Source organism: Drosophila obscura, unplaced genomic scaffold, assembly GCF_018151105.1.
Source record: "Drosophila obscura isolate BZ-5 IFL unplaced genomic scaffold, ASM1815110v1 contig_200, whole genome shotgun sequence".
NCBI classification, from domain to species: domain Eukaryota; kingdom Metazoa; phylum Arthropoda; class Insecta; order Diptera; family Drosophilidae; genus Drosophila; species Drosophila obscura.
Genome location: NW_024542791.1, coordinates 7,533,490 through 7,556,636, shown reverse-complemented (window position 1 = coordinate 7,556,636; position 23,147 = coordinate 7,533,490). Strand labels below are relative to the sequence as shown.

The following is a 23,147-nucleotide window of genomic DNA, read 5'->3' as shown; positions in this document are numbered from 1 at the left end:
TAGTTCTTTTTCCGTACGGTGCGTGGGCCTGGGCTCCTTTTGATCGGAAGAATATCATAAACAGATCTCTTTCTCAATAGTTTATGAATAATTTCTTCTATATTTTCGTATTTATAATACAACTAAGTGTAATACTTAACTGTCACTTATATACAGCGTTTACTTCAATTTTCAGTAAATTGATTATCCCACTAGATATATAGAAATAGAAAAAAATATTGTGCAGCGTTTATTAGTTTTGTTTTTAAATAAGGCTTTTTTGCTTTTATTAAATTTTTGCTAAGAACTAGAATTAAAATTAATAATCATAATCATTAATTAATAATTAGATTAAACGTAATAATAATAATTAAAAACATTTCTCGCACACACTTATTTACAATTACACAATTATCGAAAACTTTTAAATTTACTCTTGAAATTACTGTATACAATTTATTCTTCGCACAACTTGAATTATTCCCTATGCCTTCTTTTGGGTGTTTAATATTCTGGAATTAATATTTGTTGCATTTGTTTATTTAATGTATTCTGGATAGCTTTTACCTTTTAATGGAGGCTCCACGCCCAATGTGATTAAGTCAATAACTAATTTAGTGAAGAGAAATAGCATGCACAACGACCTTATGGCGGTTAGGATTTTCTAAAAGTCTTTGGGGAATTAAAAGTCTTTGAGGACCTGAACTGGAATCTGGAATGTAATCACATTGGGTGAATATCTCTAAGATGGCTAGAGTGCCTCGGGTTTAAAAGCGATTTTTTTGTTTTGTGTTTTGGGTGTATGTGTGTTCATGACTTGGATCGAGCAACAGATCTTTGCTTATAGAAAACCAGTGGACTTTTGCGTATGTTTCTATTGCTTTTACACTTTAAAAAACGCTAAAAAAAAAATAAAACGAAACTATTTCATTTGGAGTTTCTTTTCGATACGACTCGTCGCACTCTTACATTCTAAAATACAAACATTACCCATGAATTGGGTAGGATAATAAGATGTTGATTTCTTGTTAATCTCTCTAGGTATAGGTATAGGCTGGAGATGAGGAAGGGGAGTTATATGCACTTAGATTGCGGTCAGGGAGTACCTACCGACTTTGATTTTCGCTAAGAACTACAATTAATGACTATAGGCTACATTTTTTGTGTTTTTTTTTTGTTTCTTTTGCACGCATTTAACAGTTTTTTTTTGCTAATATTTTACGATTATTATACGCATTTTTGAATTAAATATATATTAATAAATAGTTTTTAGTTTATGCATATGCTTGGTTTTATCGATCATTTGAGTGAGTAGGAGTGGAAGGATTTTTGGGTGAATGGAGGCATTCGTAAACCTAGACCGAGAGCATTTTTGGATTTTTTGGGTTACACATTCAATTGCGTTTTGTTTTTTAACTTTAATACAGTATTTTACAAAACCTTAAAAGTATAATCAGCTTTTACTAAAAATGTACAATTAGATTTACTTGTTTCTTGCAGTGAGGCCTTACTATACATAATGATCTATACATATATATGTATATATAGACGGTTCTCTATATATTGATAATATCTTGTTTACGCTCATGCGATTACAACAAACATGTTACAGACAAAGGAGTAGGGTAGAAGGTAGGAAGGAGGCTTACAAACTAGCTGTACAATTTAAAGTTCGCGAGGGATATGGAAGGGAATGGGAGGGGAGGCGACTAATGCTCATTTACACCTAAAGGGGCAAGGACAGAGAAATCACACAAAGGGAAAATGAAATGAATGAAGTGATAGAAAACACACATGTTAGCGATTGTCTCGCTTTTTATGATTATCATCTAACCTCACAGTCTTTTTTCAATGGAAGCAAACTGCCACCCCCGCTGGCTGCGCCCCCTCCGCTGCCGTTATTGTTATTGTTGTTCGAATTGCTGTTGCAGGAATTACTGGATGCAGACCCAGTGCCGCTGGCCGATGGCAACGAGTTGTTGCTATTCTCATAATTACCTACGTTCACGCAAAGTGGGGTAGTGGCGCCAACCAGGGAGTCAGGAACACCCATGGCAGCCACGCCGCTCTCCGGCAGCGAAGTGGAGTCATGCACATCAGCACTCTTGCTGGAGTCTATTACCAAACAGGGCGGCGATGGCGTTCCGGTGTCTTTGCCTAGCAGTGCTGGAGAGGCATTCGCATTCTGGGAGTGCGGTGTAAAGCTGTTGAGAAGCCGCCCTTGGGGCGATGTCTCCCCGTGGGGAGCCATCATCGGTAGCTGATGGGGGGACACATTTGGCGGATCACGTGGCGGATCTTCCTTCTTTTCAGCTTTAGCGCCGATTATATACCCTCCTCCTGAGGAGTTTCTGGCTATCTTTAGGCGCAGCGGTGCCTCGTTCACCGGCGGCTGCTCCAAGCACGTGATTTTTGTCGAAGTCTCAGTTTTGCGCTTGTTAATTCGAAGGATCAGCTTTGGCTTATCGCCTGGTGAGGCACTGGCTGTGTTCTCAATCAACGTGGTAGTCATTGTGGTTGTGGTTGTGCTACTGTTCAGGATGAGCTGCTTCTGCTTTTGGCGTTTCTTCTCCTTCTTGTCCTTTTTCGGCTTTGACGACTTTGGTCGCTTGCTGGGAGGCTGAGGCATCAGAGTTTCGCCATCCAGAGCTATGCCAGATTTATCCCGCTTATTATGTTCCTCGCCTTTGTCAAAGTCCTGCATGACTTTTTTACGATAGTTCATGGAATCCCTCTTAATCTCCTCCAGCGTGGGAGTGCTGTAGTTGCTTGTCAAGCGCTTCTTTGGAGGACAAGCTCTTCGGGTCATCTCATAGCTGTAGCTCTTGCTATCGCCCGCATTGGGAATTCCTACAGAACCGACTGCCTCGCTACCCGACAAGCCCCGGATTTTAATCTTCAACTTGGGGGTCTGATGATCGTCTTCGCTGCTCTCGAGAGTCTTGCTCCGTCCCCGACGCTTACCTGCACTGCTGGCCGCACCGGTCTTGCCGTTGTTGTCGTTATTACTTCCCGAGCTGCAAGCGCTGCGACGTCTTCCATCGCCAGATACCGTTCCTGCTCCGCCGCCCGAAACGCCCGAGAGCAGTTGGTCCTCCGCTAGCACTGAATTAGCGTCGAGAGCGCGCAGTTCCCTGCTGCTGGAGTTCTTCTTGAATCTCTTAGACCCATTCCCATTTCCATTGCCGGTGGCCACATCCTCCTCCTCCTCAGACTTGCGCAGGAGGTTCTCCAGGGGAAGGTTGTCGGACGCCGCTGGAAGTCCGCAAGAGCTGTCGTCGTTGAGGTTGTCCTTCTGCACCACATACAAACTGAGCAGCTCCTTCTTTCGCATTCGTCGCGAGTTGCCGCTGCCCACGGAGGAAGCACTGACCACCGTGGAGGTGGACATCGTGGTTTGCACAGCACTCGAAGACTGAACCAGAGTGCTGCTGGAGAGACTCAGGCTGCTGCTCAGGCTGTTTGTCATTGTGCTGTAGTGCTCCCCAGAGTAAGCCAGGGGGCTCTTGATCTTCAGCTTCAGCTGATTCCGGGCATCGCAGATGGACGTTTTGCTGTTCAGAATTGTTGTGTCCGAGTCTATTGAGACCTCCTCCGATGTTGCCTCTAAGGAAGCCTCAACCAGCGATCCCTCCATCAAGTGGGTTGCGCCGCCTGTGGCAGCGACACTAAGTGCCATTTGATTGGCCTCTGTTGAGTGCAGGAGAAGATTTGCGGTGGGTTGAGAGTTCGCATTAGGAGCTGGAGCAACTGGCGCTGCTGCCACCGCTGGCTGCTTGCTGGGCGAGGTTCCAGTACCTGTCGCCCTAAGAGCCGACTGGAACTGGCGTTCGTCTTCCTCGTCGAACTCGCTCAGCGTTTGATCTGCGGTTCCAGAGTCAAAGGCTCCCAGGAGGTTGTTCTGGTAGGCCTCCTGGGAAGCCGTGCTATGTGGAGCCTCGAAGCCGAGATTGTAGGTCCTCATGTCCACTGGCCCTGGCAGCACAGGATGCAGTAACGGATTCGTTGTTGTCGCAGCACTGGCCGTTGGTGTGGGCTTGGCCTGTCCTCGCGGTGTTCGCAGCTCAAAGCTTCTGCGCCGATTCCTCAACGACTGCAGATTCTCCACTCCTGGTCCCGCCATGTCATCGTCGTAATTATTGAACTCAAAGGGCGTTCCCACCAGGTTGTTGACTATATGCGTGTTGCTTCCGTAATCTGACATGGGCGGCGGGAGCGACATGGCCATTCCACTGGCAGTTCCTGCTCCACGACCCCGTCCCCTGCCACGTCCCCTGCCTCTACCTGGAGCCCCGGAGCCAACACTTCCCCTCGGCGCGCGTTGGCGGGGCTTACCCTGAATCGTGTGTGTTAGCGGATCGTACTTGGATGGTGGTACAGTCACAGCCGGAGTGGGTGTAGGAGGCGTAGGCGGCTGCAGGGGTTGCCTGGGAGACTTTCCCGGAGATTTGCCCTGCGGCAGTTGTGGAGATTTGTTTGCCTGCTTCTTAGCTGCGATCCCGCTATTGACGCTGCTCCTCTTGTTCGGCGACTCTTTGACTGCAACGGTACCTGGCGTCGTTGGGGGCATCATCGACACTACTGCTGCCTCCACGCAACTGCTAAGCAGTTGAGCTGAATGAGCAGGGTAGGCGGGAATCTTTCCATCTACCGGCGGGGCCAGGGCAAACTGATGATTCGAGGTAGTCGTGACTTGAACGGGCGGAACGACAGGCTGCTGCTGAACGGGAAGCATTCCCAGGCTGGGCGTGGTGTACGGCGTCCCGGAGTACTGGTGTGCTTGTGGTGGCGGTGGCAGAGCTGTCGGTACAGGTCCCACACTCACACCAGACACCACACCCACTCCACCATTGCCGTACAAACTCGGATTCGGTTCCGTTGGCGTTGACTGGGTGTGCATCATCGACGCCAGTTGGGGATAGATTCTTCCGTTGTACTGACTATTCGGCGTCCGCTGCTGTTGCTGCTGCTGGTGGGTCGGCGTCGTTTGTTGCTGTGGCGCTGCTGCGCTGCTGAACATGGATATTCCGTCAATGCCATTGACCAGAGGAGCATGACTGTAGGGAGCAGTGGGATTGACTGCACTCCCGCCTCCACCATTACCACTGGCGTAGCTGTTGAAGAAGGTCTTGCAGCCCTCCAGCTGGGATATGTTGCGGGCAGCCACCGATTCTGGGGGCTGATCGTTAGACTCCGATACAGAGCTGGGGGAGCTACTGCGCCGCGCTGCTATTAGATCGTTTTCGTTCCAGCGCTGCATCCTGCCGAAGGGCGACTGCATTCGTGTGTTCTCGTCGTAGTCGCTGAGCTTGTTGTTGTTGCTTCCTGCCCCGGACTGGGAGCCCGGAATTGCTGCTACGACTTGGTAGCTATCGATACTATTTTTCACAGCCGCCGCAGCGAGGTCCACAAAGTCTGGAGTGGCCCCCGCTAGTCCAGCAACTCCTCCTCCATTTTTGGAAAGAGGACAGCCTCCCTTTTGGTGGGATGACTTCTCAAGGAAGCAGCTCAGGGGCGGCACTTGCTGGGAGTTGCCAAAGTTCACCTGGTAGCCACTGCTTGCTCCCAGATTGTTTCCCATTGTTGCATTCGTGGGCGTGGCATTCGGAGTGTTCGTCAAGCTATTGGTATAACTTCCACTGTTGGCTGTCATTGGCGAGTCCTTGATGGTTAGAGAAGCCACAGAGTTCGGTCCTGAAGAGTTCCCATACAGACAACTTTTTTGTTGCTGTTGTTGATTCTGCTGATGCTGCTGCTGCTCCTTTTGGGCGTGAATAATATCCTCGGGGTCAGCAGCATTGTGGAACGGGAACACCGACGGAATGGCTGGCGTGGGGGGCAACAAGTCAACGGCTTCCTTCGAGCAACAGTCATCCTGGGCCTTCCGCTTCGTCTTTCGCAATTTCTCTAGAAGAGTTCGGGTGGCCTGGATGCTATCCTCTTCAGAGATTTGCTCGCCTCTGTCCAGGCTCGATCCGAGGAGACTCATTTGCCCGGGATTGGGTGGATTCAACACGCTGGCTAGGCTCGACGCAAAGTTATTCGCAAACTTGCTGTCCTCCATCTCTAGAATGGTGTCCACAATCGGCTCTAGGACACATGGTGCGGCTGGACCGATTGTCAGCACAGGGGCCATGTGCTCCACAGGCAACTGCGCGATTAAGGTCTGATGCGAAGGCGGGGGCTGCTGTTGCTGCTGAATGGTAGAGACAACCTCGCTTGCGGGTGAGTGTACCATCAACTGTTTTGGCAACGGTTGATCTTGCAGTTGCGGATGCGCCTGTTGTTGCTGATCTCCCGAGTTGGCCGAGTTCGAATCCAATTCTATGATTTCCGGGGGATCGGGTGGGATGACGGTCACTGCTGGAGACGATGTTGACGCCGAATACTTACTAGCATTCGCCAGCAGCTCGTTCTTCCTTTCCTCCTCCAACTCGCGGGCCATTTCCATCTCGTTCAGGAGGTGCTGCGTGTGATGGGTGTGCTCTTCGTCTGGCTCGTGGCTTCGTCTCCTTCTCCTCCGCCTCGAGCGCCAGCGACTGCGACACCGCTCGCTGAGATCACTGCCTGCATCCGACAACTCGTCGTTCGAGGTGGGAGTGGGTGTGGGCGAGGCAGGAAGTGGAGCGGCAGGCGGACGCTCGTCATCAATGATGTCTGCGAGTTTGCTGGCATTGGCCGATAGCTGCGTATGCGTTGGAGCGGTGGTCAGCTCCTCATCAATATCCATGGGCAATTCCCCTGCCTCTGTTGTTGGTTCCGGCTCTTGGTCGGGCTCTATCCCCACCTCGGGTTCGACGACTGGCTCGGGCTCATGTAGGAGCTTAACGGGCGGAGGAGAAGAAGCTGGCGGCGTTGTAATAGGCGTAGGTATGGGTGTGGGGGAATTTCTGAGAGGTGATACTGGCGTGGAGTTGTTGATTTGCTGTTGCTTTTTATCCAGCATCTTGTCCAACGCGCTGGTAGCTTTTCCGCTGGCCGCCTTTCTCTGATTGATTTCGTGCTCCAAGTTTGGCAACTTTTTGGGGGACTCGTCGGCTCGAGATTTTCGTCGGGGAGTCTGTTTTTCTGGCGAGGGAGGGCGCGACTTGGAGGCACGCGTTGCTCTTTTGGTGAATTGCTCCGACTGGACTTGCTTTGATCCCTCGTCTGAAGAGGATTGGCTGCGATAGGATTGCAGTTTGGGGGCGTTTTGGGCATCGTCCTGAATGGCAATCGTGGCCACTGACTTCTGGGGTGCTCTCTTTGGCGATTTGTTGGTGGAGTTCTGACGAGTCCTGGCAGCCTGAGGCGGTGGTGGCGGGGGCGGCGCCGTAACTACGGCTGCTGTTGATGCTATAGGTTTGTCCACAGACTTGCGCGGTGAACGCTTTGGCACATTGGAGGACATGGTACTGTAGGGTGCTACAGCGCTTGGAACTGCCTCCTTGCTTGCTTGCCTTGGCTTCTCTGCATCGCTGGCCTGCGATTCGCTATCTGAATCACTGCCACTGCCACTGCTCGAGCTGCTCCCCGAGCTGCTGGAGGAGCTGGAGCTATCACTGTCCCCGGAGCTGGAGCTGGAAAGATTGGGTGCAGCAATCCGACGCTTGATTGGTGTTGTCGTTTTCGTTGCTATCACCACTGCCTCCTCCTTCGACTTTCTTCGGTTAGGTGAGCTTTCCTTTGGAGTGTTCGGTGCTTCCTTTAGTGAAGTTCTTCTCGTGATTTTTACCGGCGATGTTGTTGTTCCTGTCGACGGCGTCCCCGTTGTCGTCGCCGCTAGTTCCTTCTCTGCAGATTCATTCGCAGTTGAGAAGGCGGTTTCCTGTATGGGCTTGCTGCTCTTCAGCTGTTCCGCCGCCTTCTTAGCTGCTTGTCTCTGTGGCACATAGGAGACAGCAAAAGTGGTCTTGGCTGCGGTAGGATTTGTGACAGGAGCAGTAGACTTTGCTTCGGTGGGGGGAGGTGGTTTCTCTTTTTCAATGCTGCTGGTGGAGGCGGCAGGGTGCTTTCTCGGCACCTTGGGCGGTCTACCACGCTTGCCACGCTCCACTATCGCTTCTCCAGCCGACTTCACTGTAGACTTCGTCTGCTCTTTGGATCGCACCTTGTCTCCGCCACCGAATTTATCCGCCTCCGTCGCTTGCTTCGAGCCGGAGTCCTTCGGCTTGTTCTTGGCACTTGTAGCAGCCGAGTTGGTTTCTGGCTCACGCATTCTATCTGAAGCATCTGGCTGCAGCGCTGTGGCGAGATTCGTGGAGCGCATGTTCTCGGAAGCCTTCTTGGCTGCCTGACGCTGTGGAACTACCAGTAGATCCGCTTGATATGGCAACTTCGCGTTGGAATTCGCTTTAGAACTGGTGCCTCCTTCTTTTGCATCTTTTGTGGATTTTGTGGATTTGCTGGCAGCGGCTGTGGCTGTTGTGGCTGATTGGGTCGTTGTAGCAGCTTTGCCTGGCACAAACTCCTTCATGGCCGCCTTCGTTCGTATCGTCTGCTGGTTCTGCGAATCACTGACGTTGCTCTCAACAGTGGTTATTTCTTCCAGCTCCTTCTCGTTGGAAGAGGAACTGCTCTCCGAGTCAGAGTAAATATGTTGCCCCATCTTCCTGCCACCGGTCATCGGGCCAGACGGCACCAGTCCCCCAGACGATGAAATGGCCTCGCGTTGCATTTCGCCTTTCATAGGCAGCAATTCTTCACTTTCATCGCTCCACAAGCTCTCCTCGGCATCCTTGTGCATCTGAGCCAATCCTCGTGTTGTTGTTGACACTTTTCTTCTCGCTCCCGTCCCGACTGCGGCTCCTGCATCTGCTTGACTGCTTTGCTTTGACTTAGTTGGCTGGGTTCTGTTAGGTACTGTTTTGTTGTATATTGCTCCACGTCCGCGGCCCTCACGCTCTGACTCTTGCCGCCGCCTCTGCTGATCGTCCTCATCTTCGCTAGAGCTGGTGGCAGATCTTGAGTTCGGAGACGCCGCAGGCGCACTTGCAGCCGCCTCACTTTGACGCCGCTGGCGCTGCTTCTGTCTCTGCTCGACGGAGCGCGCGTAACTTTGCTTTTTGAGGGGACTCCCTGTGGTGAAAGACTTTCGCCTGGAGATTCCGCTGGCCGCGCTTGAGGTACCGCTTTCACTTCCTGAATCGCTTGCAGAGGAACTGTCGGAACTACTGGTGCCATTCGGCGAGCTGGAATCACCAGATGATGAACTGCCGCTTGACGTATGGGAGGACGCACTGCTTCGGATGAGGGAATGCGATTGCGATTGAGTTTTATTGTGGGTCGACGTCCCCGTCGCCGCGCCGCTCTTCGAGGCACGCCTCCCTGTAGGAGGCTTCCCAGGCGGTGCCCCCCGCACCTTTGCAGCAGTGGAGGATATGGATGCCACCTTGCTCATCGCTGTAGGCTTCTCTGGAGAAGATGTGCGGGAAGTAATGGCGCCATTGTTGACCCTCTTGGTGGGGGAAGCTTTAGCCACCTGCTTACGCTTGTTGGGGGACTGGGAGGCACGTCGACGTCCCTGCTTTCCACTCTGTATCTTGCCCATGAGCTGCTCGAGGACATACTCCAGATCCTGGTACTGTGCCGGCACAGTTTGTCCTCCAGCCGAGCTGTAGAAGCGATCGTACAACGTGGGCCCATCGTTGGCGTATATTACAGTGTCCATGTCCAGGGCGGGACGCTGCTTTTCTTCCTGTTTTTGCTGCTGCTTGTCCAGGCGAATCGCGTCGATCACTCCCAGCTGCTTGTAGAAGACCTGCTCGCGTAGCTTGAATAGGGAGCGCGACAGCTTCTCCCTCCGGCTAACCATGTAGCATAGATTGCGAACTCGCTCCAGATCCTGCCGCAAGTGAACCACAAGTTTATGGTTCTCTAAGTCCTGCTGCTCCTGCTTGCGGGCTATCATCTCCACGTCCTCGGACTTAGGCGGTATCAGCTCTCGATTATGGCGCGACTTTCGCTTCAGCTTCCAGTAGTTATATATGGCCACAATGGCATCGTCGTCCACATCGAATAAATGACAACTGATGTCATTAATGTTCACATGCTTGTCGAACTCCGCCTCCACCTCCTGAGGATAAAAAGCAAATTTATGGAATTTATGCATTTAAAGTTAATCATCGATCGATTTGCCATACCTGTAGACGCTGAGCCCTTGCCTGATTACGCTCCTCGGAGGTCATGTCGTTCTTTCGATGATTCTTACGCCTGCGTTGATCCTCTCCTGTCTTACCACACGCACTACTGCCCTCGTCTGCTCCGCCGCCTGTAACAGCGCCATACTTGTTCGGTTTGTGCATGGAACTCGTGACCGAGGCACTGCCTCCCCCACTTGCAACGGCAGCGTTCTCCTTCTTGCCTTTGCTCATGCTGTGCTTCTGGCAATAGGAACGCAACTTCACGCCATCTTCGGCATTGCCCTCTTCGATGATGGCCCGCATCTCCAAGCCGTGCTGGAATGCGCAGGTCACATGGTATGCTGTTTTACAGGGCTTCACCGAGCATTGGATGCAGCTGCCCACGCGCTTTCTGCAGAGCACGCAGACCAAAGACCAGCGCGATTGAGGAATGCTTGAGATTTTTGTTATCGGCTCCATGCGATCCACACATCCAATGCTGACTTCTGGTATCCACAGGGCGCAGGAAACGTGGGCCCAGTGCTTGCCCGATTTGTTGGACTTCATGGCGCCACCCTTGTTCGGACATAGGACGCAGTCAGGCGTTATGCCCATGGAACAGGTGCGACATAGCCATTGACCTGCAAAACAAGGGGAACAGATTAAAATGTTGTCGACAATGGAGGGATTCTTCGTTGTCGCTGCTTACCTGATGGGATTGCTGTAATTCCGTAACAAGCCTGATGCACACAGATATTGCAATTATCACAGAATACCATTTCGTTGGCCTCCTCCGAGTCGGGGGACCGGCAAACATCGCAGATGACGTTTTCATCGAACTCGATGCCCAAGCCTTCCTCTTGCTTAAGAATCGCCTGAATCTGCTCCCAGCAACGAACCTGACGACGAAAAGTCACCATCAAATGAAGAACTGTTTCAGAAGTTAGCGTTCTGTGGGACACTCACCTCCAGCTCCTCAATGACGCGCTCGAACTGTGTCTCGTTAATGGGGAAAGCTCCACATTGAGCACGATCGCCATTGTAGAGACGCAGCCAGGCCTCATCAATGGGATCTATGTCGTAGGCACAGGTGTTCTCTGCCAAGGCAACGACATTCGTCAAGCAATGCAGCTCCGGCGAATAGTGCTCGTCTTTGGTAATGCGCAGATAGCGATTTTTCGGACTAAAAATGAGATGCGGAGAGTGTTAATTTCATGGCTAAACTGGGATTAATGGATACTAGGTCATAACACTCACAGCTTAAAGTCGTGGGCTGGTGACACAATTGGCTCAGGCAGAACGTAAACGCATGGCTCGGGAAGGGAGTCGGGGTTAACAGGTACTTGTACGCCCTTCTCCCACTCCTGCTTCCATTGATCCGCCACAACTAAATACTCATAATTGGCCAATGGCTCCGAGTCCGGCAATTTCATTGCGCTAATGAGATCCTTGCTGCAAATGACACGGGAGAAGAACGGAGATGTTTATAGAGACTCGAAGCAAGATAGCCACTGCCTTTCACCTTTCGTCGAATACTTACCGGTAAAGTTCAGCTGGGGCCTCCGTTGAGCTGCGATTGTAGATGCTCGACATTTTAATGTCTGCCACGGACCGAGCCTGCCATGAGCTACTCGTACTCGCCCCCTGCGACTTGGATTTACTAGACGACTTGGCCAGCTTCGTTGACTTGGATTTGCTAATGCTGCTGCTGCTGGCGGCTCCAGGTAGTCCACTTCCTCCACCAATATCAAGCTCCAGTTCCATATCATTTTTGCTTTTACTAGATGGTATAATTGGAACTCGGTCTCCTCCTGTTGCTGTTCCCGCTGCCGCTGCTGCTATTGCTGCCGCGGCTGTTGTTGCCCCATTGGGCGGTCTACCTTTACGCCGTTTGGTGGGGGGCGGCTGTGGCTCAACATCCTTACGCTGTTGCTGCTGCGGCGGCGGATGATGCGACTGATGATGATGTTGATTACCGCGCTTACCTCTTTGTGACATTTTTCATTGGTGTCGAGTTGGTTTTGTGTGTTTCTGCTGTTTTGATTTACTTCTTCTCCCTCGTGTCTTGTGCTTGGTAAGAGAACGGGTTCTTGCTTCAAGACCTAAGTGATTCCAATTCAACAGAGAGAGATAGAGAGAGATTGGACAGTTCAATTGGAATTCGATCTATGCAAAGGCATTTTCTGCACTTACTACATGCTTAAGGCCACAATTGGCGACACCACACCGGCTGCTGCTGATGCGCTCTCCTGGTAGTGGTGCAATAGGGGTTATTGTTGTGCCGACCCTTGGACATGGACGCCGCTGCTGCCCCAGCCCTAATCTTCAGTAGCGACGCCACTTTGCAGTCCTGTGTGCTCAGCACTCCTCTCCAGGCGAGTTATCTTATTCCCGCTCCGCTCCTCTTCTCACGTTCTTTTTCTACGGTTTGTTTTGTTCGTTGATTTGCACACACTTTGTGCGTTTCTGTGTTTGTGTTTTGCTTAATTTATTCAGATAATTGCCACGCTTCTGAGGCTCGTCTTGACGTTCGGAAATATAAAAACATTATAATTTTAGGTCTTTGATAAGGATTAATTATTTTTTATCCATCCTTGGGTTTTCACACCAAAAATACACAAAAAATATGGAAAAACTCTTTAGCTTTCGGATATTGTTTAGCTGCTATGACACGACTTCTCAAGCCTTCTCGCTCCCACACAGCACGCTCGTTTTAAGGGCGCGATTACTATGTCTATAAGTGCGAGCGGGAGGCAAGCAGGTGGTGCGCGTGTTGCATTTATCAGCTTCTACTTGTCAGCCAACCATCCTCCTCTTCCTCTCTTCAGCCTACTAATAATCATAGGTTTTTTTTTTGCACTTTTTCCCCCTTTTATTGTAATAAAAGCATTTGTTATTGATTTAGAAGGGATATTTTGTAGCAATGTTGCTGATAAAATTAATTAAACACATGTATCACTACTTTTGTATTGGCCCAAGTGAATGCAATTTTGTTATATATTTTTACATTTGCGTTTTTTGCCGCCGCAGACACACACGCTGGTGGCACTTGTTACTGTGCGAAAATAGCACAGTATTAATCAATTTTGCGTAGCATTTATTTCACACTCACGTTTCACGTAATTGCATTTGCATTTTTGGGGACAATGCAATTTTTATGATTATTTACAAGATTTTCACAGATTTGTCGCCATTATAAATTTTCTACCAGTGTGACCGCGGATTTATCGAAAAAATATACCGTCAGCCTAGCAGAAAAATACCCAAATATACCGTATCATTTCAAAAAATACCGTAAATATACCGAAGAAAATGGGCCAAAATGGATCCGTTTCCCCGATTTTGATTTTCGGATTAGTGAAATACTAATTACTGGAGCCCTCAGCACTGATCATATAATTTTCTACGAGAAATTGATTCATTTCCTAAGAGATTCGCTTATGTTAGGTACACATTTCTATTTGATTATTTATAAAATACGGTTTAATTAATGGTTTTTTGATGGCAGAATTGATGTTTTACATGGTAACTACACATTTGCATCATATTAACTACATATTTATGTATCATATTCCCCGATTTTGCTATTCGATTTAGTACTACTAGCTAGCTAGAACCCTCAGCAATACAAACATAATTTTATCCGATTGATAAATTAATTTTTAACAGGAATAGTTAATTTGAAGTACTCCTTTTTATTGACTTCTTTACAAAATAGGATACAAGTGAAAACATAATACGTCAGTGTGTACGGAATGTAACGTCATTGTTGCTGGTCAACCAAGTTTCTGCTATGAGTATGGGACATTTGTACACCCTATTACACCCTCTAACTTATGTTAAATTTGTTTTCCATGCTGCTTCGAAATATTAATACTAAACTTTCAATTGATATTTATATTAATATATGGTACAAATTAAGAGTGTATATCTTTTTATTTATAATTCGGGAATGGCACCGGCTGTAGGCTACCCTCACCGTTCATATGGAAAAAGTATGCACTGTCATATATAGGGAAGAGATAAAAGACGGTTAATAATGAAAATAATTATATAAAAATTACTCGCTAAAAGAGTTGAATTTCACTGATTTTGGAGCCTTATGCTGTAGGACTGTATTTTTATATACATATATCTACCACTTATTCCCTTCCTCTTCTTAATGCTTTACTTTCTTTAATTATTAAATTAAGCCCGCAGTAGAAAAGCGATGAAAATCAGTGGTTATGGGTATGCTAACCACTTTTGCTAACCTTTGTATATTCAGGGCAGAGAGGCAGAGATACCCATGATACTCATACGTTTAAATAAAGCGGGGTTAACTGGGTTAAGTTAGTTTTTTCCTTGGTATATTTACGGTATATTTAAAAAAAAGAGAAGGTATATTTTGGAGGGTCAGGCTATTGATAAATCCGCGGTCACACTGGTGGCCAGTTAGCTAAATTCAATTCGACATTTTTCTTAAATAACTTTATAAAAATCATGACATTCATTCTTTTAATTGGCCAATCTTAAAGAAAATTGATTGATTGATCGTATCAAACTATTTTTCCCTTTAAATCGCGATGGAAAAGCTTTAAAAGCAACAGTAAACAGCAAAGCTATTGCCGTACCAATACTTAAGTCCATAAGTGTATATTATGTACATATATATTGTTATATATGTATGCATACGTATAGCATATGTGTAAAAGGGCAATAATCGCACATATCTAACTTCGGATCTGGAGGTAATTTAGAGGACAGGACTATTGAATTAATGCTGATAAGCAAGACTAGACAATTCTGGAGCTGTTTTTGTTTACGGGGCTCCACTGTACCCGTAATGACATTCAAATTTTTTGCATTTGCTCCATAGAACGAAAGCCCTTCCCTTCTTTGTCTCCATTTAAAGTGTATCGAAGCGGTGCGGTTAATCGGAGCCAACTTTTGCGACAGAGCCGCAAAAGAAACACGACAAAAATGTCAACAACTCCCAATTCCAATAGTAGTAGTAGCAACAGCAACAACAAGCAGCCACAGCAACAACAGCACCAACACCAGCTTCAGCAACAAGACACATACAGCAGTGACAGCAGCAGCGTTGGAGAGAACTCGGACGAGGAGCGGAGAAGACGCATCTCGAAGAATCGCTCCCGCCTGCAGCGCCCCCTGAATAAATCTCAACACAAAATGTCCAGCGGAGGAGCCGTACCAAAGCAAGATAGCAAGTCTCCAGGGGGAGCCTCAACAAGCCAAGCGGCTGCGTCGGGTGGAGTCGGTGGGCGCCTGCCGCCAGAACGGATTTCCATGCTAGTGGATGGAATCCGCTTTACGGTGGAGCAATCTCTGCTAAATGCCCATCCCACTACCATGCTGGGCACCATGTTCGGTTCAGGCTTCCAGTTTGTCCATCCCAATGAGCGGGGCGAATACGACGTTGCAGACGGCATCTCGCATTTAGTGTTTCGAGCAATATTGGAATACTACAAAAGTGGCGTGATCCGCTGTCCCCCAACTGTATCTGTTCCCGAGCTGAAGGAAGCCTGTGATTATCTGCTGATACCCTTCGACGCCACTACCGTACGCTGCCAGAACCTGAGTGAGTATGTCATAGGCGAAATGCTCCTCCACGGGTGAAACCTCAGTTGTGGCCATCTCTGCTCTTTGCTCCATTTCTCTCTAACATGCCTTCTGTTATGTTCGACAAAAAGGAGGTCTTCTTCACGAGCTCAGCAATGAAGGAGCGCGCCAGCAGTTTGAGCTGTTTCTCGAGGATCTTATTCTGCCGTTGATGGTGGCCTCAGCACAGCGCGGCGATCGCGAGTGCCATGTGGTTGTGCTCCTTGAAGATGACATGGTGGACTGGGATGAGGAATTTCCACCTCAAATGGGCGAAGAGTATTGCCAAAGTATGTCTCGCTTAGTTGGGGGCTGGTCCCAAATCCACTTTTCGCTTTTAACTGACATTAAAGTTTCGAAATGCGTATCACTAATACACAAACTTTCCTACTTCAGCCGTTCACAGCACAGCCATGCATCGATTCTTTAAGTACATCGAGAACCGGGATGTGGCTAAGCAGGTCATGAAGGATCGCGGCCTGAAGAAGATCCGGTGCGGCATAGAAGGTTATCCTACACATAAGGAGAAAATTCGGAGACGTCCAGGCGGGCGAGCCGAGGTCATTTATAGCTATGTCCAACGCCCCTTTTATCCACATGTCCTGGGAGAAGGAGGAAGCCAAGAGTCGTCATGTCGATTTTCAGTGCGTCAAATCGAAATCCGTTACGAATCTCGCCGAAGCAAACGCCGATCCTCCCTTAGAATTGGATGCAAGTTCGTAACACTCACAGAGGAAAGTGTCCGCTTTCTATAGCTCCACTTCCTTTGCAGGTGGCAATCCTATTCCGCCAATTGCTTTGGTCAATCCGAACCCTAATAATGCAGAGCTTGCAGCCGTGCCTGCAGCCGGTGTCGCTGCAGTGGTCGCCGTCGACGAGGCAGTCGGTGGGGTTGTGATCAACGAATTGGAACAAGCGGCCGCAGCGGTTGCTGGTGCTGCTGGCATCGTGGAGAACGTGTGAGGGGACGGACCGAATGCTGGTAGCCGAAGTATAAAACACTGCCAGAAAGCAGCGACGCACAGAAACCCCTTTCTACGTTTTTCATCAACATTTTAATATGCAATTAAATTCAAAAGCCGAAAAAATAACTACTTACTTTAAGCCAGATTCAAGTAATAATATAAAACGATTGAAAAAATTTTATATTCTTCATTAGTATCAGTGGTTAAATCGAGTCGAGTCAAAGGACTGGCGTTCAACCGGTAGCGTAGCAGAATGGAAGGACTCCCAGTTTAAGGATCGATCAATTGCCATTTTCCATTTTTGGTATCGAAGATTGCGTTCAGTTGAACCTATTGTGGGTTTATAGGTTCTCGGGGACCTGATTTAGAAAGGGGAGCCTCCATGGAGTCCCAATTCTCGACAGCTTTATAAACATTCATTGAAGCGCCCTGAAATTCGAGTTATTTAATAAGCATTATCGAAAGATCTGTTAGGACTGACTAGCCCCGTTGTCTCTGCTTTCTTGCCCCTAAGCACATGAATCGTGTAACAAAAATAAAGTTCGTTCAAGTTAATTTGTGTAAAATTTCTTTATTAAACAGAAGGAGGTGTTCAAGCAATAACCTTCCACTTCAATATAATTGAAGAATCAGAAAGAAGCTGCACTTTTTCTTTTTCCACCATTTGACAACACTGCGGGTTAAGTGTGACCATATCTTCATAGCAAACAGCTGATTTGGTTTGATTTTTTCAGACAAATTATGGATAAATGTATATCATACGCAGAGCAATTAAGCACATATCGGTATACAAGTTTTTAATAACCATGCCCATTTTGGAAGTCTACAAGAACGGTCTCCGAGACTTCTTGGTGAATGAGAAAAACACAGCTATATTGATGCAGTTGGCCAAGAGTACGACCAAAAATGTGTGTAAAATCGAAGATCCTGAGGGTAAGAAGCTCTGAGCTTTGTTTTTAATATATAATATATATTTATATTACTTACAGAAGCTCTTGACTACCTCATATCGCATGTGGAGGACATACACGTTTTATTGTCCAAACGTCTCGTCACGCGTGAACTTCTGTTTATGTATGTGAAGAGACGCTTACCGGGCATAGCCACAAACTTTACCAAGGCGGATTTGGTAACGAAAGTGATCAAATATTGGGAGCAACCTGTAGAGCCCATTAGCAAACCGAACAACGTAGAAGTAGAGGAGTATCCCATTCACACAATGGCTCGCAAATTCGGCCAGTGGTTTTTTGAACGCATTAATTCTGACCGACTTAGCCTCATAGATTTGTGGAACGATGCGGCCTTGCACTTGACTATCAGTGCAAGTGATGGTATCAATGTGCAGGAGTGTGAGACGGCTCCAGAGGTACTTTCAGTACTTATAGGCACAAAAAAGAAATTTGGCTTCCTATTTAATCCAAACTTAACCCACGGTGGAATACAAGGGCGCATGGATTCCTATGGTCAAGTCTTGGTGCTCTCCTGTGGTACTCTTCACACAACCGAGTCCTGTGTTGGCGTTTTTGAATGCGTCTTTGCACTGTTGCGTGATCCCTATTCGGAAAACAATTGGAAGCCCAAGCGATTCAAATGCTTGCTAAAAAGCGAGCTTCAGCCCCGCATCCTCCACAGTCTAAGAGATTGCGAGACTCTGCAGACAGTACTGGCCCTGCCGATGCCTAACGAAGACCTGGATTAGCGGTGGACTATTATAAAACAATTAAATGCGAAATGAACTAACCTTTCGATAGCTCAGGTGCCCGTCCACCATAGCATGTCACGCATTACTATTTGTTGGACATCTTTACTTACCCTTAGCTTAAAAATGTGGAATGTGTTCTTGTATGAACTTACGATTTAACTTTTCGAATGGTCAGTAAAAGCCGAAGATCGAAGAGGTCTCCGTATAGACTTGTGAAGTCAACCCACCTGGAATTTAAAGAGAATGTAGGCGTTAGAAATGATTAAATTTTGAGTGTTAATCCAGAGAGAATTTTGTTTACAATAGAGTAGTCGCAGTCATAGGTTTTTAGTGTGGATTGTTTCTTCGAAGCTCCCCCATACCCAGCAGTGATAGTTTTGAATAAGTACAGTACCTGTGGTACGGGTACGTTTTAGCTAACAACTATGTCGGTGTTTTTAGTACACAAGAGACTAGGGAGAACGTTTTAATATTTAATCTATGTCAAAATAAAGTTTCTTTCTACAAAATAAACTTAAGCTGTAGTTGTAGTTTATAGTGTACGAAGAAGTATGCAAACTAAGCCAAACAAAAAGACTAAATCATCATATGTAATAAAAAAAAACTAAACATGTATTTTATTACTAACTCTTAAATGCTGTCGACTGACTATCTCCATAAACTTAAAGGGTATCCTCTGCAGGGTCGTATATATAAATATTACCAGTTGTGTCAGCCACACGGCCAAGGAGCGCTCTTCCATGATCAGCGGCACACTGAAATTGTAGTACACATTAATATGTATTCTTAAGACAGATGGACAGATCGGGAACGCTATATATGTATGTATATATAAATATATATATATATATATTGTGAAGGAAATCGGTTACATGCATTTTCATACAAAGTATTAGAATAATTAATTATACGCTTTAAACACACGCATAACAATTTCCGGAACAATTTTTAATCGAAAGCATATTTTGTTTAATTCGTTCACCAAAACCACACGCCTTACAGCCATCCAGCTAAAAGCTGTACAAGCCAAAGGTCATATATATTTACATCGTTTGGGTAAATGTAAATGTATGGCACGGGTGATATCTAGGCGAACTGTTTGTCTGATAGCAAATGAAAACTAGTAACTAACGCGAGTTGGGCGTATCGGTTTTCTTACGGGCTAGTAAAAAGAATTACGTTTATTCGATGTCGTTGTTCATCTCTACATTTTCTCCTGTATAAATGGATGCATTAGTGATTGATTGAGGGAGATCCGCTTCGCTGGATCAAGGGCAAACATGTTCTCTAGCAGGTCCTTGAGCTGGGTGACCTTGCGATGCTGATCATCGGGCAAATTTTGATCAGCAATTAGTTCCTGCTGCAGGCTTCGCGATGGCTTTACGACTGGCATCACAACAACCTTCTCCTGCAGATGAAAGACGTTAGTAATCATGTGCTGTTGCAAAAGTTGCGAAGTGTCCTCCACTTACCCTTTCCGTAAGCTTGTCTATCTCGTGATAGAGGAAATTGCAGTTCTGATCGAAGTGCTGCTCTCTGAATTGACCCTTTCTTACAATACGGTTCGGTATCTTGCCCTTCACGTCCATGAAAAACTTTAGCATCTGATTATTACTCTTTCCGCTGAACAAAATCTTGCCCGTGTATAATTCATAGATAGTGCAACCAGCAGACCAAGTGTCAATTCCATAGTCATATGGTATTCCCAAAATAATCTCGGGCGATCGATAGAACCGTGACACCAAGTACGGAGTAATTTCATTGTCACTTATTGCCGAAGCAGATCCAAAGTCGCACAACTTCAGTATTAAATTATTCTCGTTGACTAAAATATTATCCGGCTTAATGTCCGCATGCAGAATACCTGTCTTTTTCAGCAGCTTGAGGGCTAAAAACAGTTGCTGAGTGTAGCTGCGCACTGCTTTGATGTGCAAACCGACATTTTTGCCGTACTTCTTTAACACCTCACGCAAATTCATGGCCAGTGGCTCGAACACCATGCAGAGATGCTAAACGAAGTAAAATAATAAGAGTAAGAAAAAACCATTTTATAAGAGGTGTATATGTGTATATTACCTGTTTGTGGAAAAAATGGCGATTCAATCGCAGGCAGTGGAAACGATCTTCGGGATCGGCGTCGTTCAGTTTCTTGAGGATTTCCAGCTCTCGCAAGCCAGTTTTGTGCCTATTCAAAGGGTAGAACATTTGAAAATTGGCTAAAACAGAGCAAGATATAACATTAGTATTATGCTTACATAATTTCGTTGTTGCGAATGATCTTGATTGCTACATTCGCCTGTCCCCGAGCCTGATCCCGCCCACGCACTACATTGCTGAACACTCCTTGACCCGTATAGCCACTAACCAAGTAGCGATTGTCTAGAACTTCTCCAATCCGTACACGATAATATCCTTCGGCGTCATCCCAGTTGTCGGTAAGGGCAGGATTCTCATGCTGATGCTTGTTGTGAATAATTGTGCTGGGCGACTAGGAGATGTAACATAGGATTAGTTAGGCCAATGAGGGAATTGGGGATAGTAATTTACAAGCCTGTGACTCACATCGAAATTGGAATCAACATCCTGATCCGCAAACATGTCCCACTCATTGCGTTTCTCTTTTCCCGAACTATTCTTTTGGCTGTTGGAATTGTCCAACTGCTGCTGCACCTTGGGGTGCTCCAAGTCATTGATCATCAGGGTGGGCGTGGGAGTTCTTTGTAGGCGATCGCGTTGCGACGAGCCTGCTGAGGTGCTACGAGACTCATAAGAGTTTGAATTTTGAGGAGTGGGCGAATCCTGCCCTGTTCCCAGTTTCTGTTGCAAAGGTTCAACTTAAGCATACACTATATAGCAATGACTAAGAGGATGACTTACCTTGAGAAGCTCCTCGCGCTTCTTCCGACGCTGCTCAATGATACGTTCCTCATCATCTTCATCCTCGTTAATGTCTATATCCAGATTGACGTCATCGTCACTAGACTCCTTGTCGTGCATCTTCTGCCCTTCGCTCAATGAACCTTTGTAGCGGTCTCGGTCGTTGTCGGTACCGCCACGTGCTCCAAGACGATTATTACCACCAAAGCCACAACGATCCCGGTCTAGGAAGCGCTCACGCTCACGGCGCCTGTCCGACTCAAACTTACTGCGACTGTGGGACCGCTGCCGACTAAAGCGACCTTCTCTCTCCCGTGGACGACCAGCACGTGGTTCGACTGTGGCTTGTGGTCTGTCTGTTCCTGCTCCACGGCGCTCTCGATCTCGGCTATGCTCGTGCCTTTCCCGCTGTTTATCGCGATTTATCTCCTGGCGCAAGTCTTCCATGTTACGATTGTTATGCTGATGATTCCGTCGTTGGGAGCTTAGACTGCGGGGCCGAGTCTGTTCCTCCAAACGCCGGCGAGGGGGAGTGCGGCTACGCACCTGGTCCCGGTCTCTAGAGCGGAGATCACGTCGTCCATGAACCGGATCGTCGCGTACTCGACTTCTAGGCGCTGCTGGGGATGGTGGTGCGTGTCGTCTTCGCTTCTCTGGCGTAGGCGACGGCGTACGTTGGCCTCCACTAGAATCATCCAATAATATAACATCGGATTCATTTGAGTTATGGATGCTAGACTGTTTATTATTAACATTTTTACTAGTTGCAGTAGCCAGCGGCGCTGCAGACTTGCTGAGGACCATCGGCTGCGGTTGGAATAAAGGCTGCGATTGGCCCTTGATGGCTATTTGCTTGGACTGCACCGACTGTGGTCGTGAGTTGGGTTCACTTCTTTCATCAGCGTCGGGGTCCGACATGTACGCACCCAGGCGAGCCTGTAGCAATGCTTTCTGCTTCATCAGATCCTCTAAATTTAACTCATCTTCTATAATGGAAGCAATAATCGGACTAGCAACGTCCATGGGGCTGAAATGTGTAAATACATACATATATCAGAATTGTAGTAAGAACCGGCGCAATACAAGCAATACGAAATTTTTTTTGTGAAATTCAGTAAACTTACACATCACTCTCGCTGCTTGAACTGCCCACCTCCAAAACTGGGAGAACCTTGTTCTGTATGGTCTTTGTAATTTCCTCCACGAGACTACACGGGTCTGTTTGCAATTTGGAGCTAGAGATACAGAACTCGACGCCATTACGGCTTGTCTTCTGCATGATTTCGGAGAACTTGTCATAGCTCTTCTGTTGTTTGGCGCTTGGATGTTCTGTTGTTCCGTCGGAGTCATGGGGAGAGTCGCTATGGCGGTGGTGACGCTTCTTGGACTTTTTTTGCCTTTTGTGAACATGTTTATCTCTATCACTCTTACTGGATGTGGACTTTTTGTGTTTCTTATGCTTCTTTTGTTTCTTGAGCTTAGCTCGGTGCTCCTCTGATTCACTATTATTGCTGGATTCAAGACTGTTTCGAAGGAAACGCAAGAAATTAACGTACACACACGCAGAGACATAACCAAAAACAAAAAAAATTTGCATGGCCTAATTTACAATTTTTACTTACCTTTTTTCGTCACTCATTTTGTTTTATCACAAACACTTAAATACTGGCGAAAGTGTGGGATTAAGTCTTGCATATATTTGGTTAAATTAACTTTTCTCTTTTTTTTTTTTGCTCCAAATTTGGCTTCTATAAAATAAATTTGTAAACATAACCTAAAAGGTTTCAATGGTTTTTAAATTATTATTTGAGCCCGATACTATTACGATAGTATCGATTGTTTTTTTCAAAACATTCAACGTTGATATTCCTCGAATTTGATATTCCGTTTAATATTACTAGCTAGCTGGGAATCTCAGCCATA

At 47.0% G+C, this 23,147-nt stretch overlaps 4 protein-coding genes across 7 annotated transcripts; 2 read left to right on the top strand and 2 right to left on the bottom strand.

Moving 5' to 3' along the window:
- Nucleotides 1-333: 333 nt before the first annotated feature.
- On the bottom strand, nucleotides 334-13,293 carry LOC111073649 (PHD finger protein rhinoceros). Of its 3 annotated transcripts, none has more exons than XM_022366070.2 (8): nucleotides 13,192-13,293; nucleotides 12,273-12,601; nucleotides 11,620-12,181; nucleotides 11,337-11,531; nucleotides 11,046-11,262; nucleotides 10,789-10,978; nucleotides 10,101-10,720; nucleotides 334-10,033 (listed from the first exon to the last, which is right to left on the bottom strand). In XM_022366070.2, the coding sequence occupies exons 3-8, from the start codon at nucleotides 12,075-12,077 to the stop codon at nucleotides 1,805-1,807; spliced, it is 9,909 nt and encodes a 3,302-aa protein (XP_022221762.1). In that variant the 5' UTR covers nucleotides 12,078-12,181; nucleotides 12,273-12,601; nucleotides 13,192-13,293; the 3' UTR covers nucleotides 334-1,804. The 3 variants fall into 3 exon arrangements, with proteins under 3 accessions (XP_022221762.1, XP_022221761.1, XP_022221760.1); XM_022366069.2 differs by having other exon boundaries at nucleotides 12,273-13,134; nucleotides 13,192-13,286; XM_022366068.2 differs by having other exon boundaries at nucleotides 12,273-13,289.
- Nucleotides 13,294-14,485: 1,192 nt separating this feature from the next.
- Nucleotides 14,486-16,824, top strand: LOC111073654 (BTB/POZ domain-containing protein 10). Its single transcript, XM_022366076.2, is given in 5 exon segments — nucleotides 14,486-15,660; nucleotides 15,773-15,970; nucleotides 16,077-16,264; nucleotides 16,266-16,395; nucleotides 16,453-16,824. Coding segments are annotated over 5 exon segments (1,326 nt in total). The 5' UTR covers nucleotides 14,486-15,041; the 3' UTR covers nucleotides 16,644-16,824.
- A 356-nt stretch (nucleotides 16,825-17,180) lies between these two features.
- LOC111073653 (serine/threonine-protein kinase prp4) lies at nucleotides 17,181-23,004 on the bottom strand. 2 transcript variants are annotated; one of them, XR_002607734.2, is made up of 12 exons: nucleotides 22,847-23,004; nucleotides 22,349-22,747; nucleotides 21,225-22,251; nucleotides 20,910-21,164; nucleotides 20,603-20,835; nucleotides 20,424-20,532; nucleotides 19,820-20,356; nucleotides 19,527-19,755; nucleotides 19,051-19,102; nucleotides 18,387-18,574; nucleotides 17,633-18,324; nucleotides 17,181-17,572 (listed from the first exon to the last, which is right to left on the bottom strand). XR_002607734.2 is itself a non-coding variant. In XM_022366074.2 (8 exons), exons 1-8 carry the CDS (start codon nucleotides 22,861-22,863, stop codon nucleotides 19,552-19,554), a joined length of 2,781 nt encoding a protein of 926 aa, XP_022221766.2. In that variant the 5' UTR covers nucleotides 22,864-23,004; the 3' UTR covers nucleotides 19,503-19,551. The 2 variants fall into 2 exon arrangements, 1 of the variants encoding a protein (XP_022221766.2); XM_022366074.2 differs by lacking the exons at nucleotides 17,181-17,572; nucleotides 17,633-18,324; nucleotides 18,387-18,574; nucleotides 19,051-19,102 and having other exon boundaries at nucleotides 19,503-19,755.
- Nucleotides 17,348-18,962, top strand: LOC111073655 (uncharacterized protein C3orf38 homolog). The gene is made up of 2 exons (XM_022366080.2): nucleotides 17,348-17,578; nucleotides 17,635-18,962. Exons 1-2 carry the CDS (start codon nucleotides 17,395-17,397, stop codon nucleotides 18,342-18,344), a joined length of 894 nt encoding a protein of 297 aa, XP_022221772.2. The 5' UTR covers nucleotides 17,348-17,394; the 3' UTR covers nucleotides 18,345-18,962.
- Nucleotides 23,005-23,147: the final 143 nt, after the last annotated feature.

Excerpts from the sequence above, each read along its gene's own strand:
- LOC111073649 (XM_022366070.2), bottom strand. The coding sequence starts at position 12,077 with ATGTCACAAAGAGGTAAGCGCGGTAATCAACATCATCATCAGTCGCAT. Across the intron at positions 10,721-10,788 it reads AATTACAGCAATCCCATCAG|GTCAATGGCTATGTCGCACC; the intron begins GTAAGCAGCGAC and ends CTTGTTTTGCAG. Across the intron at positions 10,034-10,100 it reads CAAGGGCTCAGCGTCTACAG|GAGGTGGAGGCGGAGTTCGA; the intron begins GTATGGCAAATC and ends TTTTATCCTCAG.
- LOC111073655 (XM_022366080.2), top strand. The coding sequence starts at position 17,395 with ATGTATATCATACGCAGAGCAATTAAGCACATATCGGTATACAAGTTT. Across the intron at positions 17,579-17,634 it reads TAAAATCGAAGATCCTGAGG|AAGCTCTTGACTACCTCATA; the intron begins GTAAGAAGCTCT and ends TATTACTTACAG.
- LOC111073653 (XM_022366074.2), bottom strand. Across the intron at positions 21,165-21,224 it reads AGCGCGAGGAGCTTCTCAAG|AAACTGGGAACAGGGCAGGA; the intron begins GTAAGTCATCCT and ends CCTTTGCAACAG. Across the intron at positions 20,357-20,423 it reads GCCATTTTTTCCACAAACAG|CATCTCTGCATGGTGTTCGA; the intron begins GTAATATACACA and ends TACTTCGTTTAG.